At 31.4% G+C, this 18871-nt stretch overlaps 1 protein-coding gene across 1 annotated transcript; it reads left to right on the forward strand.

The window, feature by feature from the left end:
- The first annotated feature begins 10588 nt into the window (after nt 1-10588).
- LOC124369718 lies at nt 10589-18665 on the forward strand. The gene is made up of 4 exons (XM_046827774.1): nt 10589-10609; nt 11128-11193; nt 13204-13662; nt 18615-18665. The coding sequence occupies exons 2-4, from the start codon at nt 11131-11133 to the stop codon at nt 18663-18665; spliced, it is 573 nt and encodes a 190-aa protein (XP_046683730.1). The 5' UTR covers nt 10589-10609; nt 11128-11130.
- Nucleotides 18666-18871: the final 206 nt, after the last annotated feature.

Here is an 18871-nt window from a genome sequence, read left to right on the forward strand (position 1 = left end):
GCCGTCGTCACCACCTGAATTGGGCAATGTTTAGCTAACGATATAAGAACATACATGCCTGAGGATAACTTGTAACAGACAACATTGATGTGATCATGCCACGTATTCCAAGGAGTTTTATTTACAATCAATAGTCTGAAATCATTGTGAAACTTTTAAATCTCGGAAAATATAACAACAGATGCCACTAAAGTTAACTTTTTATACTATTGGTGCTCATTGAGAGACTGTTTTGCATTCTAGCTTCAGAACTCCAATATATCAGCGTTTAAACGTAAAGCACGTTTTGCATAGGGAATATCTGCTCACCACTTATCCCAAGAGGGTTTGATATTCCATTTGATAAGGGGTTCTATAGCAAGTCCAGATAACATATATTTAGTGAATTTATAACCTGTCATTTACAACGACACAATCGTAACTGTATTGTTCCATAACAAACACCAACCTCCTCTTGCAACTAGCTTATTAGATACTAGATAATGCCGGCTCTTGTACTTCAAAACAATCTGAATTCAGTAAAACTCAGTAAATCTTGAATTACTTTATTGGGATTTTTTACAAATACTCTACGACACTTTAATAATATTAGATCTACCACTTGTCCAGAATATTGTTTCAAGCAATCAAAATAAAAGTGTATTTCTTTTTACATATATGTGTTGCATAGTTATTGTTAAGAACAAAGAATACAATAAATTTATTCGTGGACATATTTAGACCTATATAAATGTCAATACAGTAGTAAATTTAAAATTATGATGTGTAAAAGTTTGACATTTATATACGAGGCACGTCCTGAAAGTAAGTTTACTGGTACTCTCACAGCTGTAGGGAATACTTTTTCGACATTTTGGCATCATTGCCGGGTAGCCTGAATCCTCCCCTTCAAAACTAAACCAATCCGTGTGGTGTGTTGAAAACTCTTGACGCAGTAGCATCTCTCGCGAAAAATGTCGATCGTATCTCCCGCCAAGTGCGAAATTCGCGCCGTCATTATCTACCTCGTTCTGAAGCAATCTGATAAACTTATCAGCGCAAGTCCAGAAGCTCAAAATGCAATTATAAGTTTTGACAAGGCCACATTGACTTTCCCACTCCCATACAATTATTTCATTTGAATGAAGCAAATCAGCTAAAGGACACACCCACAAGCCGTCTTACTTAGTGAAGTTCTTAGTTTTGTTGTTTTAAGTTTATTGAGTTCCTTAGTACTTTTGAAAGTAAGCAAAATGAAATGGAATGAAAAAATATTTTATTAAATTAGGGCTATCAAGACCTCTCTACCACTCAACCTCATATTGTATACATTAAATTTACAATAATTTGATACAATTTCGGTAAATTATGAAATAATAAAATGATCTACATAAAATTAAGAGAGCTTAAATTTAAAATCTACATATTAAAATGAATTGAAAACTTAAAATACAAAATAAAAAGTATATATATACATATCACAGGCCCCCCAGCAGCAGGACCCAAACCCCCGCCCCGAAAAGTGCACGGTCCTCAATACATCTAATATTATCGGGGAGAGCGTTGCAAAGATGACAAGCTCCAAAATTAAAGGACCAATTAAAAATTGATGATCGATGGATTGGAATTGATAGTAGTGTTAATGGCTCTCCTTCTTGTAGGTCATTCACTAATATCAGAGAAAAAGTTGTAATGATCGGACAACTAAACAGGGTAATATGGTTTTGATGATTTAGTATGTTGAATTTACGTTGCTGATGAAGTTTATGAGTGACAATTACTGAAAATATTGTGTAAATGCTCATGACATCTGAAATTTAAAATAAATCTAATACAGTAGTTCTGAGCACGCTGGAGTCTATGCGATTGCTCAACGTTCATGTAATTCATATCGCCATCACAGTAGTCAATGTGTGGTAGTATTATAGTCTTAATGAGCATCACTTTAACATTAAATGGCAGGTACAAGGCAAACCGATTCAAACTGTGGTTGCCAGCAAATATTCCTCTGCATGTTATTGTAACTTGGTTAGTCCATTTGAGATTTGTGTTCGTAGTGAGACCGAGATTTTTGTTTTGCTAATTTTTGATATTTTTTTTTGGTAATTTAGTTCACAACCGTTAATTTTAGGTTTCGGTCCGGTTTATCACTCTCGAGTTAACGATTATCATTGCTTGCGTTTTCTTTTTAATTTAATTTCAGTCCTCGTTGTGTTGCCCAAAAGTTAATGGCTTCTATATCCAAGTGGAGTAGTGACACAAAAGTGGCTAGTTCGATTGGTAAACAGTGAACGTATATTTACAAATCTTCGGTGTAAAGATGAAAATTTGAATGTGTTATAATTGAAGTGACGTTGTTTATATAAAGTTAAAATAAAAGAGGCCCAAGTACAGAGCCCTGTGGACCCCCGTGTAACGGGTTCCAGTCTGACATTTTATTCCCCTCCCTCAAACATTGATGTCCATAAGGTAGAACTCGACCCAATTAACACAGCCATCGGAGATACCATTCTTCTTTAATTTGATGAGGAGGGGGTGGTATACGCATCCGTAGGCCTTGGAGAACTCAAATAATATTAAAATGGTCACTAGTCTCTTATCCATTGCCAATCGGATGTCATCAGTAATCTTTAATAAGGCTATATTGGTACTATGATTAGATATGAATGCAGATTGGAATTAGGGCAGAATATTATTTTTATGATGATAAGAAAATAACTGTTGGTGGATTACTCTTTCGAGACATTTCGAGAGACACGAGAGAATGCATATAGAGCGTAGTTCAAAAGGAGCATGAGGTTGAACGGTTATCTTCAATGGCGAACCAGGGCGCGTTTCCAAACATCTGGAAAAACAGAAGAATCCAAAGAGCAATTGAAAATAACAACTGTAATAGGTAGTGTGATTGGTAAGGTATCCTTCAGAAGGCATAGAGGTACATCATCACCTCTGACCGCGTTGCTAGTCTTCCTCGAAAACGCGGCAAGCACGATAAACATAGAATGGAGTACGATATTCTGATGAAGAGGGTAATTATCAAGATATTTAACCTCACATGTTAAACCTTCCTACTTGGTGAATACACGTAATAAAAGCTAAACACTAATTATTAAAACTGAAGTAAACTATGCAGGTCACAATAGCTCTGCATTGAACTACTAACCTCGCCAACGAGGCCAATCGTGAATGACGACCGTCACGTCAGAACAAGATGGCGGTAAGTGAATTACAGTGGGTCTTTTATATTACCCTTCTGTATGAAATTCTTAAAACAATACTGAGACTCCGCTTCGGTGTACTAGAAATGTTTAATCAGTTCTATTCTCTAGGTTCCCTTGTAAGTTTATATTTTAGAATCCGTTAAACAAATGAACAGGACTGACGGCTGACTGAATGCATGTTTTATAGATAGTGTGCATAGAGCCGACATGCTTAACATGTTTGTAGTGATTCCTGACTTATGCATATCACAATGCTCTGGTATGATATCTTTATTGCAACCTACACTCTAGTTATGTATTAGGTTGGTTATCCACCTGAGGAAAATCTTCAGATTGAGGATCTAAAAATTTAGTGTAAATTATTCCTTTTGTCATTGAAGGGTGGCAAGTTCTCCAAACATCCTGGTTCCTGCAAATATCAAACGCTTGTAAACGCGATGATAGTGAAATGTATATTAGCTTATGACATATATATTTTCATAAAAGGTCGATATAAAGTACCATTACATTAATGTTTTTATAATCTACGCAAACATGTCAATTGAGGTAAGAATACAACGTAATAATATAATCAAAACTGGTACTTAATGTTTAATTAAAGTTGTATCTGCAGTTTAAAATGAGTAACCTTTTAATATCACTTTTAATTATACACATTTAATAACTTCCTCTCACTGTATTTTACTAAAGTAGACCATTGTGAAGTTTGCCAAAATAACGACGTCTTAAATAAAAGAAACCTCAACTCGTCCGGGACTATTTCTCACTGAAAGCTACCATTGCGATGATAATAGTACACTGCAGGCAGCTCTTGGACCAGATATTGGTGTTTACCTCCCAGCATAACTGGCAACATTATACTCGCTTTATAAGCTTTTCTCTGTTATGAACTAAGGGGTGATAATTCACACCTCTAACATTATTTTAACAACAAACTCCTGCCTGTTCTTAACGCCTCGTGTTAATACCTACTCAAGTTCCCTTACTCGTGTTTTTATCAATATTAAAATGTAAAGTACTTTTTACCTCGTAAAATTAAAACATACTTAACTTTCAAAAATATTTTATTTAAATTTCCGGTGACTTAAATGATTTACGAGCATTATACTAATATTATAAACAAATATCGAAGAACTTTATACTCATGATAATTTCAATAACCAGTGATTTAGTTCATGTTATTTTGAAATTTTTAGTAGATCTTAAGTTTTAAAATTAAACCTAATTTTAAAAATTGTTACGGATTTTAATAATGTATGTATTTACATACTATGACGACTGGTTGGCACAATATACAGTGTGCCTCTTACAATTTGAGACAAAAATATGTTATTCTTTCATCATCTTGAAAATCGAAGATATATCACAATTATAAAGACAAGAAATTTAAGTCTTTTTATTCGTCTTCAATTTCATTGTAACGGCACAGATTGCTTTTTAAAAATCTTTTCCTAGTTAGTACTTTATTTTCCTAATGTGTGTAATTTTCAGTAAACGTGCTCTATAATATATTTTTTTATTAAAATTTAAAAAATAATGTAAACCTATTTACATGTATGCAGCGTGTTATGGCCTTTGATTAAGGCTAATTACAATTAAAACCATTTGTACTGAAATAATCAGGTGTAACATGGCATATGTTTAAATTTAAAACTTTTCCTAAACCGACCCCTATACTTCCATAAGTGTCATTTTATTATACATGTAACAGACTTAGAAATAATAACTTTCAGATAAAAAATCTGGTGTTAAAATTGAAGCAAAGAATTAATGGTCCAGGACAAGCGGTATGATCCATCCTGTATATCTGATCATTAGTGCTAGAGCGATGTCCTTGTCAAATGGTAAACCAAATCTACAAAAGAAATTAAGTACGACAATTGTTTCAATTAAGTATTACACCAATAAATAATTAAAGAGACTAACCTGAAATATTAAAGTTATGTGAATTTTGAGTTTACCTCAAGTCTGGAATATAAATTGGAACTTTAGCTAAACTTAACATTCACATTAAATCAACTCATCCCACAATAGCTACGTTATACTTCAATGCTGTAATGAGCAAAGTTTATAGATATAGACCGTATTTATAATTTGATCAGTTAATTGTAATGGATAAATAAAGAGTAATCAACTGTAAAACTCCCTAGTGAACTGTTTTAGAAGTTAAAGTTCATGAATTGGAATGATTTTATTTGATTGAATATGATGTTCTTGTACATTCACTTATGTCGGAAAAGTTGTCAGAACAATGAGTTTTTATTACACGTTCATTCAATCATTATATGTGGACAGTTTACGCTCTTATTGCAGTTTCACTGTAATACAGTTCATAATGTGCCAAAGATGCTTACCAGCATGATTAAATAACATTTCAATGTGAACTTATAAGAAATAATGCTCATATTATTATTGAATTTATAAATACTGAATTTATAAATACTGTCAAATTTAATTAAAACAAATTGAAAAACATATACTTTAGTTTGAAATGTTAGTGGTTTTGTGAAGATTTTGTGCATAGTTGTAAATAGTACGTGTGAAAATGCGTATAAATGTGCAAACGTGTTAGCTGCAGTTTGAAGGTTTTATTGCAAGTGTTTGTAGAAAAGTAATTTCACAAACCATAACACGATTAGGGCAAGAGCACTGAGGAGGACGAAACTAAGCAGTCGGCGGCAACATCACCACCGAGGGAGTTGTCTACTCGAAATTGTTTCTCACCACATAACATACCTCTGCAATGTCTCTATAACGCAATATTATGTTGATATTCAAATGCTTTGGGCCTTGAAAAAGAAACTACACAAACCATAACCAGATCAATGTAGACAGCTGAGAGGGTAAATTGCAGGCAATTACTGGCAGCGACACAGCCGCGGGAGTTGTCAGCTCGAGATTGTTTCTCACATTATACCTTTCTACAAGCCTTGATACCTCAATTATCTCAGTCATGGATACGTGATACACAATACTATTAAGTTTTAGGTAAAAGTTGTCATTTTGCAAATAACTATGCTATTGACTAATATTCAATAGTTTGTTTCTCATTTTCTAATAACAAATAAACTTGTTTCAAAATATTTCACAAATTGTTAGTTCAACATATTAATAAACGACACACCCTTACAAAAACCTTTTTTTGTTTTACACCATGGTACACTGATGATTATGTAATAATCGGATATTGATGGAACAAGAAAATAAATACTATATAATGTTTATCAGAACACTTCATAATACTCCACAACAAATTAAAACGTAAATATTATATGAAGTATGAACTATAGGTATAGTCAGATAATAAAATTTAATTCTATTAACTGTGTTTTCGGTAATTTGTTTTTCAAAGGGAAGAGAATATCCAATACAGTTGCTTTTACGAAAATTTTGTTAGTGAGGTACAGTTTTATAATGATTAAATCTTTCCTTTTTACTCTATATCCATTTACAAGTTATATTTTTTATGGGTATACGGAAATATTATATTTGGATCATATATATTCTTAATCGAAAAGTGTCAGAGAAGGGGCATAAGAACCAATTCATTAAGTTTATGTTTTTATGACAGTATAGGCTAGTCAGCAGATCCTTAAATGGTAATGTGAGGGGAAGTTAAAGATGACGAAATCAATAATGTTTAAGTAATTAAAATTAACATACTTATTCAAATAAACTACTCATATCTTGTTATAAGTGTATAACTTGTGTTACAATTTATGTTATTAAATACGATAAAGAGGCTGCTTTCGGATTTAGTTCCTGTACTTAATATATTTTAATTCGTTTTCGATTATGAACAGAAGAAGTCTCATTGACTGGCAAAGTTACTTCCGTAATAAGGATGTAACTCCTATCAGTCTATATTCTTTTACGTATCAGAATAGTAATTTAGGTGCAATTACCTTACAGAATATATTTGCTTATTGGCTTTTATTTCTCGTCTCTTCTATAATAGAATACAATAACAATTATGTGTATATAGCGTCAACGTAATAATAAAATATTTTGTCAGTTTAATTAGTGCCAAAAACTAAGTTATAAAACAATAGCTGTAATGTTAGTGCGTGTGCCGTCTGAAAAGACTATATGTACTGAAAAATGTATTCTGCATCAAAACGTTCTCGAGAAGCAGATCGCACAAGAGCTATTTAGTCGAAGGCTTCCGGGAGGCCTTGATAACTGTTGATAAGTCCTGAAACCTCTCTCGCAAGTCAAATAGTAAAACAAGTCTTTGGGAAGACAGTTCGGTTTGAAATAACCTTATACCCAAAAACAATTACAAGGTCACGCACCAGAAGACTAGTGTTTCTCCCTACGGTGCCTGAATACACTTTTATTTTTTCATCTCAGCTCTAAAAATCTCTGAATTTAAAGAATCAGTACGGCCACACAAAGATTACAGACCGGGTTATTCGGGACCTCCTGCATTATCTTGGAGGAGGAAATTAGTATGCATAGATAGGTTAAACTGATATGAAGTTTAATGTATCAAGACTGGCAAAGTCACAGGTTACACGAAGCTAGTCTTTCCGACAATAACATATTATGTATCGAATCTGTTTGTAAAAAGACTTAATCCATCAAAATCATAAATTTAGAATAATATTTAATGAAACAAACATAAATAATTTTATCATTGATGAAGAAGCCATTCATATCTCCTATATTTCGGGAAGGATGAGAGACATGGTGTATTCAACAAAGCCCACAACCCGACAGGGTTCATGCATGATTTTATGAAATGATTATTAAATCATTTCCAAATAGACAAGAAAGAGTTCTATGATGGTGCATGTCCAACTGTGGACATCCCACATTCTCTTTCAACTTAATAAAGTACAATGAAATACAACTTTGTAATACAGTACGCCACTAAGGTGCTGTTTGTGTTATTTAGATTTAATAATTAAAATGTTTACTGAAGTCGGGAAATATTGGTTTGAGATACCTTAGACGTATTCTACCGAGCATTATGAACAGGATTAGAAATGCAGTTCATTTGGTGATGAAATCTTGTGTGCCGTTGCCAGATTTGGAACTCGTATTAAAATGTGCATTCAAAATTAACAGTTTGAACACCTATAACGGAACATAACATATTGAATACTCACTCACATAGAATAAAGTAACACAAAAGCATTGAATCTGAAGTTGTTACAACTCAATTGGATTAAATATTGAAAACAAATATGTCAAATAATATATAATTAAACACTAAATCGTTATTTGTGTAATTTAACCAGAAACTGAAGTTAATCGGTAAAGGGTTGGAAGAGTCATTAACATTTGTAATAAATGATATTATTATTGTAGTATAATACCAGGACGTTCAAATGTCTTTCAAAAGCAGTCAATAATGTAATGCAAATGCATTATCCTGTAATATAGTCAGTAATACATATATGATTATATCAAATGTGGAGTCTTCTTACAATGAATTTTAAAATGCTTTTTGTGATGGATGATGTATATTTAGTCGTGCTTTTAAAAACTAACAAAATGAAACCGTTTATTTTATTACAGATATGATGTTTGTTTAGGAAATTGTTGTACTTTTCTTTTAACTATTGGTCAATTTACTTTGAGTTAGCAAAGTAATTACATATTGTTTGTTTTACCTAAGCTACACAAAATATTTCCCTTTAAAACTGTAATAGTCTTTCTTTATTAACAGAAAACAATTGCTATTGTAACTAAATATGTATATGTTTTAGGTATCAAGTCTTTAGAATAATAATATCGCCATATTTAAGCAGAAAATAATCGTGAAAGCCTCATTGAATAAAGTAAGGTTCAATAAAATAATAAATAATGTGTTTACCCCGGATTGAACAATGTTTAATTACATGGGCATCCTAATTAACCCTGCATCGGGCGCTAAACGGAGTTTTCCTCCGTGTATTTTTTATTATTAAAAATAGTACTACTTTTCTGATGTTGGCAGTCGTTTCCCGCAGTGTACTTCACGAGCATCTCTCGAGGAAGCGAAACAATAGCCTCCCGCTTATCTTTGTCAAAATCTGTCAGTATGAGGTCTACTTCCGTGTGAGACTGGACGATTCCTCCGTTAGCACCCGATGTTGTGTTTGTAGTGGTTGGACGAAATCTCTGTGAGCGCCTTATTGTGTTTAGTTTTTATGGAGTAATAATCCGTGTGCGCCTAAATGTGTGACCTGTGAAGGTTTCTTTTTAAGTTTTACAATATATTTTATTTGAATTTTTTGAAATGGAGAATGAAGACAAAAGTCTTGTCAGTACAGTACCAGTGTGCTAGGGAACATTTCAGTACTGTTTATGGAAATATACTAATTTAATTCAGTATACTAATTTAAGGAAATAAATCGTGTCAGTGATTGTCATTAAAAGCCAAATCCAAAGTGAATCATCACAATACTATCTTATTTTGAAACACCTGTCGTGGAAACGACTGATATTATTAGAGTTTTAATTAGAAAACAGCTATTAATGATCCAAAGGCCAATAGTTAAACAAAATTCAGTTCTTGGATCTCTGAGAATATACATTCGATACGAAAACAGAAACACTCTCAACTAAAATAGGTGTAATTATTTCATGTTTAACCTGATTTCAACAAATTTGATATGCTTTTTTCGTCGTTACATTGAAAAAATGATTGCTATTGCACCTATCATTTGAGATTGACAGTTATAGAGACATACAATTTTGAAGACTTTTAAATGGTGTGGTTTAAAAATGAAGACTGATAATATTCCTTTAAATCTAGTATTAATGTTTCCTTGATAACCTTAACATAAATGTTCAATTTTATGATGTTCGCACTAACATGTTTTTAAGATATAAAAACATATGGACAGATGCACGAATGAAGAAAGATATTACGTGAATTTCGTTTCAATACAATGTTTTGCTTGTTTTTTCTGTATAATATCATATCGTGAAGATGTGCCTACCTCTCTTGAAACACCCAAAGTATATCAACTGATAAAATATATTTTAAGTTAATTCTATATTTATTTTTTTTATTCATTACGTTTAGATTTTGTCTACCCGTAAACTCTAGTTTTCGTGGCAAAACCATTAAAAAACAATCCTGTGATAACATTTCATTACTTGCATACTGGTCTGATAAAGTAGCAAGCAATTATATATTTCAATACTAAAACCATCAAACAATATTCGACTGTACTGATATCGAGCGTTATCAATTTTTACGAGCGTATCTGTCTTTTACGATTTATGTCTAAGGAACTTTTATCAATGGTTACGCTAATCAGCCAAAAAACAATGAAAAATCTGTACGCTTGTCAAAACTGTCACGGGATATGGTTTTATTTCATATCATTGATTATGATGACTATATAAGACAATATACTTCTGATTAAATTCACAGTATTGGTTGATACTCTGAAGATACACCACATAAGGTAAGTAGTTATGTTGTATAATTTTTTTGCCATACGGAAATTTAGTTTGCAATTCTATAACAATATTTATTTTATATTTCATCTGCACCTGTACAGTTTGCTAATAATTTTTTGAATAATCAACAACTAATTTGATGGTAAAAGCATTCTGACACTATAATCAAGTAATTCATTTATAGTATATTTTTTATAAATTATTTACTGCAAATGGAAAGAAATTATATGTCAGTGTTATTATAGTTTATTGCTTTATAGGAGCGAACATTTCTTATTGAGTTAAATAAATGTAAAATTTCAAATAAATTATAAATTCAAGAATAACGAAGTGGAAATCTAATGGATAGTATACTATTGTATTTCATTTACTTGAATTTAATGAATCCCATACAAATGAATGTTAACCTAAATATGGTTTAGTAATTGCATTTACTTTTGTATTTGTAGATCTATTACAAATTGATATACGTAAATTGAGAATTTAGTTGTTTAAGTGTTTAATTATATATAAATTGTTGCAGGAAATGATGTTTAAGAAACTCATCTGTTTCTGCCTGCTAGTAACGATAGTTCGCACCGACTTAACGGTAAAAAGAATGTATAATTTATTACGTATTTAGTTATATATGCATTTATTGGCCATTAATTTCAATGTAAATACATATTTAGCTTAAAGATACAATTTTATTAAGTATATCCATTAATATATCCATAAAAACGCTAAGATAAAAAACTGAGACAATAGAAGTTTATGGGAATAGACGATTCTAGATTTTTTAAGTTACTTAATACATAGATTTTTATGCCTCCTGACCATAAAATATATATTATCATTTATTTTTGCCTTACATATAAATAGATTAAATTACATCGACATAGAAAAAACATTAATAAATTTAAATTTGCAATATGTCAGAGAGTTATTGTTAAAATACCAAGTAAATGATAAATGATTAGTTGACATTATATATATATATATATATAAATAATATACATATATATATTATATATATATATAGATATATACATATATGTATAGATATATATATATATATATATATATATATATATATGCCTTAAACAACCTTGTCCTGAGTAAACTTCTAACTACATATTTAGATTATATAACAGACTTTACGGGCATTTTGTGTTTGAGAATGAAATATTCGATCTATTAAAATGTATATCATTTCGATTATTTCAAAATCCTCAATAGTTTTAATACGTTGTTCTGTTTTATAGTCAATATCCGTACTTGAATGAAAATATATCGGAAATTTACAAGAGTCGAAATTAAACACAATTTCGTAGTTAAACCCTGTTTGAGATAACAAATTACTTTTAGACTGTTTTAAGTATATGTTATGTTTAACAAGGTATACCGTCTTTGCGTGTTACTAAATTAGAACGCAATTATACTAACTTTGTAAAGTACAATGATACAAAACGTGCGAAATCCTGTTGCATAAACAAATCGATAATATGCAACTGTAATTAAATAATTGTGTTTTAAATTACATCTTTTATATTAATCCTTTTTGTCCAAAACAGCATTATGTATATTTATGAAAGTCCTTCGTGTTATATAAAAAAGAGAGAAATTTGGCACTATCACTTATATAATTTTAAAACTACTGCCCAGCAAGTATTATCAGTTTCAGATAGGGTACCTGGATCGGCTACAATCAAACTTACCAACTAAAGCTTATATTATTACTATTTTGGTCCCACCACTCGAGTAATATAACATACTCAGGCGTGTCAAGGTGTATGCAGAATTGTGTGTTCACTTTAATATTTAGTTACTGGGCTTTTGAATTTTTACTTTTGTACGAGTACAGTCTGGTAATATTATTTTAAATGACATTACCCATATATTAGAGATTCCTGAAATAATACAAGGTGTTTACAGATTCAGCAACCATTTATGTTTGATTTTGTTCAAAAATTTACAAAAAGACTATATGTGACAAAATTTCTTTTAAATTGAAGTATTTAATAATAAACTATGATTCGTAGTGTCATGACAGTTTATAATAAAAATGTAAAAACCTTTGGAACTACACATTTGGCCGTTTTGTGTACAACACTTGATAGTTTTAGTTACTTATTTAATAATTGTAATTATCTAGGTACCTCATAACAGTTCTGAGTACATCAATAAACTACTAAAATATCTGAATTACTGAAACAAAAGTAAAACAATTCAGTAAGATTTGACAGTGTTAAACAATTATTTATTTTTTATTAATTGAAATTGGAATACATATACTAGTTTTTTTCATTCGATTTGTCTATTTTATCAGTAAACAAAAAAGAAATGTTTTGAAGTAAATATAAGGAAGGGCCATGTGGCCCTAATATTACCTCTGTACTCATGTACAAACAAAGAAATTATATTTATGTTTAGATAAGCTTGTAGCTGATATAGTGTCCACATATTTATAAAAGTACATTTATTCAAAATATAATCATTATATCTCTAAAAGTTATATTCATGTAAAACAAGGTAATAAAAGCACTCAATTATACACTACCACAAGTAGACTTTTCTAGCATGTACATACATCGAATGTATATACCTGTATCATTTTCAGGACGAGATCTCCAGCTCCATAGACACAACTCCCCCAACATCCAACAGTGTGGTCCAACATTTTGAAGAACTTCAGAAAGATGGAACAAATCCTAAGCATAATGGAATTTCTCCTCGCTCCTCGGGCTCGCTTTTCGGACTTGGGATCGGTGCAAATCTCTTAGACGTGCATGCAGGTGCAGGTATAGGCCATGGCCGTGGAGGATATGGTGATATGGGCCAAGGGTTTGTTGGCGAACCTGCGGGAGGCCATTATCCACAACAACCCCGGTATCCACAATTCCCATGGTATCCACAACCTCCACGGTACCCTGGATCCATGGAAACACGAATGCTTTTCTATCCAGATTACCCTCCATCCATATACGCTTGTAGCCTATACGCCTCAAGGAACGTTCACCAGCGAGACATCCAACGTGTTACCTTCCCCCTTGCACATACATCGATTTCATTTGGAGATGTCATTGAATGGAGATTTTGTTTAGCACTTCTCAAATATATTTTCACTAATAAAGCTTTATAAATATATAAACAATTTCAGACTGTTTTCATTGGACATACCGAAATTTTTATCATGTTTCCAATAATCATTATAGGTTAGAAGTTTCCAGATCAATTCCATTATTACAAATATATTGTAGTTAAATCAACAGATAATATAAACTATGAATAATTTATTAGGCACCATACACTCTTATTTACAAATAGCACTAAACTCATTGCGTAAACGAGAAGAAATGGCTTCGTATAAAATCTAAAAAAGAATAATATTTCATATTATTATAAAGTTATTTTTATAATAATTTTATCAATATAATTTTAAGGGTTAGGAAATTTTGTGAGATTTAAAATCAAATATTTGAAATAGCTGTTAAGAAATATCTGTATATAATAATAATAATAATATGGAAATAAAAACATTGCGTATATCGGAAAATTCAAGTATATACATTGTTTAATTGACGAATTTCTACAAATAAATTTGGTATTGGCTGTTCTAATACCTAGATACAGAAATAAACTTCCTAGGTCATTTTTATAATATCCACTGTTATAATATCATTTTGTTCAAACATTTATACAGAGTGGCCATGAATTACTCCATAAAATATTACCGTATGTTTTGCCAGTTCAAAATAAGTAAAAAATGTCTCATTTAGTCATATTTTGCTTAGTTGACTGCCTGTCAGATTTGTTTTGTACAAAAATATATTAATAAACTGAATAAATGTATATAATTCAAATTTGTATTATAATTAAAAGCCGTATTTGTAAGAAGGTACATATAAATATCATCTCAGGTTTGAAATGGTTCTCATACAAAATCTTTTACTAACTTTAAAACATAATGTGCAGTATTGCAGTTTACATTAAATTAACCAATATCAAGCTTACACTCATGTTAAGAAGTTTAATCTATTGCTTATCAGTTCCCTTTTAAACATTATATAATTGTGACGACTTGGGAGTGTTATAGTTTTAAAAGAATAGTGATACATCTATCTAACATGCGAAGCCTCTAACTATTTTTTGGGGTACGTGAACACTCTCCTTCCATTGTGCACTATAAAGTGTTAAGACTAACCATACAAAATTGTGAATCTGATGTTATTCACTGACAGTTATATTATTTCAATAATTCTGAATTCTAAGCATCTGATATTACAATGCGTTCATACATTTAGAATTTTACAAAAACTAAATTAAATTAAATATTTAGTAGTTGGCAATACATTCAGAAATGGGATAATTTTTTGTGTTCAGCAAAATAACTAGTAAATAAATACATATACACTTACTAAATATAAATTTAAATTTGAAGAATAAAGCCGTTTTAATAATTAAGTATGAAGTAAAAAAAATATGTGTGAAATTTAACAACCTTTCCTTTAGTTTTTCTTGAACATTTGCTTCGGAGTTGTACGGCGAATCAGTAATTATGGACTTTACGACTGCGGAAGTGCGCCTGCAATAACCGGGAATACTTCAGTTCAACTTAAGTTATACAGATTTGCCACCTTAAATACCGGTGCTGATAAAAATGTATATAAAAACTGACTGAATGACTGACATTAAATATTTCCTGCTGCCTTTATACACATTTATAGTCTGAAATCTGCCATAAATCTTGTCCATGGGACGTACTGAAAAGCAAATGAGTGTATCTGGTTACCGTGTCCAGCTTTGACACATGCTTCAACAAGAACACAATTATTCTCAAGATGTTCTACCTCATATATTTTACAATAGCGTGACATTCATCATAATGTCTGTGTGATAAAATAATTATGGCGAAATGCTCGCAGTACTTTTCATGCGTTTATTACGGGCTTATAGACCAATAAAACACAGCTACAGCCACATGGACTGAAATCATGTTAAAACCATTTTACCAAAATGTGGCAAAAGAGTACTATTCACAGTTCATTTGAAAAGCATTTTTATTAGTTGTGAGAAAATTTATTTATAAGAAAATACATGATATTTTAATAATCAATCAATGTGAAAATCAAAATCATCGGTGGATAGTAAAGTAATTAATGAAATGTTGACATATGACATTTTCTTGCTTTCTTTGACCGAAATTTCCTAATAACGTCATCGGAATTGAGAGGAGATACCATTTCTGTTTTTGCAATAACTCTTTTGAAAATGCTAAATGCCCTTCTACCATAGGCATCTGTTGGCATCATGTATTAAACACATATGAAAGCTACACCAATGATAGCGAAAAGATATGGTATTTCTGTTGGTTGAGTTTCCAGAATTTAGTAGACAAATGATGCTTTTAACGTTTATATTGAGGCTCTAAAAATTCTTTAAAATGAACACATTTTTCTTTAAAGTCTGAGGCAAGATAATGGATCAAAACTTCACTGTTCTCAAAATAATCTTTTAATATATTGTCTAGCGTACACATGTCCTCAAAAGTTTTGCTGTTTAATTGGATTTTGGCTTTTCCTATGCGGTTTCAAAGAGTTTTGTTTTTGAAACTAACAGTAATGAAGCAGTAAAGTTGTTCATGCCAGCCATTTGGCAGCCCTTGTTATATTGTCTCTTAGGTAATAGTTGTGTTTATTTCATGTTTTATCTTTATCTTAATCATAGTCTCAATCACTGATCATCTCTTACATAAACATAAACAGTTTGATTGAAGAGATCAGTTAGCTGCGCGTGTGTCCACCACATTAGCCATGTCCACCGGATTATGAATTACGATTTGTGTTTTTACGACAAAATTACGGCTTTGTCAAACGATTGGCCGCTCACAATTTTAAGAGACATGACCCGTAATAAAAATATTTTCAATACCATGTCAGCCTTTCCGCAAGTATGGTTTTCCTTTCTTGAGAACGTGACGGATATTTTAACAGCACAGCCATTAAGACATAGCGAGCGATAAAAGTTAATTGGTCATAATAAGTTTTTTCCGGGGTTGTACCAGCTTGAATGGTATTTGTTTTCTTTTAACTCCTCTACAGTTGTTGAAACAATCTTATTATACATTTTTACAATCGTTGCCATTAGTTAAAGATACAAAGATTCAAAGCCCCGAAAGGCTAATCCACCAGCACTTAGAAACATAATTACGTGAACAACTTTCGTTATACCCTGTCAGCAGTCTACTTTTTCAACTACTTTAAGAAAAGTAGAATCGATATTGCCGAATCGAAATATTTTGTTTCTCATAACTATGTGTTAATCATACGCTCAGAACTTCTCTTATGTTTTGAACATCTATAAGAATTTTTTCCAATCATTATAACGATGAACATATGATTGGTGGAATATCTGGTCTTATATGGATAAATACGCTTAGATTGGGAAAATTCTAAATACAATAATGTTTACAAGTGTTTTGGCAGATGTTTTATAATATTATCTTTTACGTCATTAGTTGACTTTCCCCACAAAAATTTGATTTAACATAAAAAAATCAAAATCAGGGTTTTTATCTTCTATCTGTACTAAAATCGTGGGAATATTCAGTACCCTACCTAAATACGAAATTATCAGTAACGGCAGTAACACTTAAACTAAGCCTACTAATTAAAATAAGATTTTCAAAATTAGCATTACCTGTACTTTGTACATGCTTTAGAACTTCAGATTCTCGATCACTTAAGTTAAGTGTATCGTCTAATTCAGTAATTTTAGGATAATATTTTTAAGCAGATGATATTTTAAAAACCTTATTTAACTTGACAGTATTTTGTGGAGATTTCAAACGAGCATCTTTAGCGTTTATAAACTTACGCTTGTAATGTCCACTGGTAATTTGTAAATTTTTACTCTTGATTAATTATTCGCTAATAGTACTACTGCAAATATTTGTTAATCGTTCACAGCTACACTTGAGTCACTTGTCATCAATAACTAAATTAACATTAGCAAAACTTGTGTAATTACATTTAAAACACTATTGCGGCTCCACTTATAATTTTACAATAAACTAACCATAAAATATTCAAGTGCTTGACGTGAACGTTGCAGCGGAGGGTGGTGGGAGGGATGACGACTGATCCATCATAGGAAATCAGCGCCTCGGGTGCGATGCACCGCTTCTGCAGATAATCACTGTGAAACTGACAAGCAATCGTAACTAACTGCCTCCTTAGCACCATTACTTTGTGTGTATATACAGTATGAAGATAATAATTGGATAATGTGTTATGGAAATATATTACACAGGTGGAAGTCACAGGAAAACTTAACTGCTAATAGATACTCAAATCATTCCTCCTTTGTTAGAATTCAACCATCCATAATGTAGGCCCAGAATTATTATCCAGAATTAGACTTCACCAATGCTTTTGAATTGGTAACTTTGCATTCATCCTCAATTGAAAACAATTTGTTAAACTTTTAAGCTCTGCTTATCATTAAGTATTTAGCAAGTACTTTGTATATATTTAATTACCGCTGTTAGTAGTAGGATTATAAAAGGACAGTTTTATTCTTAACCGTCACTTCTCACAATGAGTCATACGAGGTGCATTCCTTTTGAGCTTTTTATTCACCGAGATTTTTTGGATCTCTTTAGACTCCAGATTCCAGGAGTCAAGTCTGAGCAACGTCAGATACCAGACGCTACAATGAAAGGAAGGTGAACTGGAGCTAAACTCAACATTTAAATACTCTGTACGTTTACCAATTACTACCCAAAAGGCCAACATAAACGTTTAGAACTCGTTACTTTACTACGTATGACCCCAAATTAATTGGCAATATTTCTTACAATAAGAGAAACCAAAGTTCTAAATCTGAATCCTCAAGGACCTTTATGTCAAGACATATCACAGAGACAGGCAGACACTCTCTGATATGATTAAAAAGTCCAAATAATTTAAAAAAGGCGATAATTAAAAAAATAAGATATCTGTTATTATTTCTTAATAATTTTTGTTTTAGGTTGTTAGAGAAGAGAATGTACCAGAAGATTTTTCCGTGGCAGCAAACTAGCGGTTATTGTTTGTTATTCATTTCATACTAATTTTGAACTTACAACCCTTGTTTTACGGTTTAGAAGTTTTTATTGAATACAGTTAAAATGTTCACTTTAAAGCTGGAATTCCATTGGGGCTTTTACGTTTATTGCCATATTGACTACAGATTCTTGTTTGAGCTTTCAAATGCACATACACTTTGAACTTGTTCACTTTTGCTAT

The sequence above is a fragment of the Homalodisca vitripennis genome, chromosome X (assembly GCF_021130785.1).
Source record: "Homalodisca vitripennis isolate AUS2020 chromosome X, UT_GWSS_2.1, whole genome shotgun sequence".
In the NCBI taxonomy this organism is placed as follows: Eukaryota; Metazoa; Arthropoda; class Insecta; order Hemiptera; family Cicadellidae; genus Homalodisca; species Homalodisca vitripennis.

Bases quoted from the DNA above. Each gene is read 5' to 3' on its own strand.
- LOC124369718 (XM_046827774.1), top strand. From the start codon at position 11,131: ATGATGTTTAAGAAACTCATCTGTTTCTGCCTGCTAGTAACGATAGTT. The intron at 11,194-13,203 runs GTAAAAAGAATG...TATCATTTTCAG, and splicing joins TAGTTCGCACCGACTTAACG to GACGAGATCTCCAGCTCCAT. The intron at 13,663-18,614 runs GTCATTGAATGG...TTTTTGTTTTAG, and splicing joins CATCGATTTCATTTGGAGAT to GTTGTTAGAGAAGAGAATGT.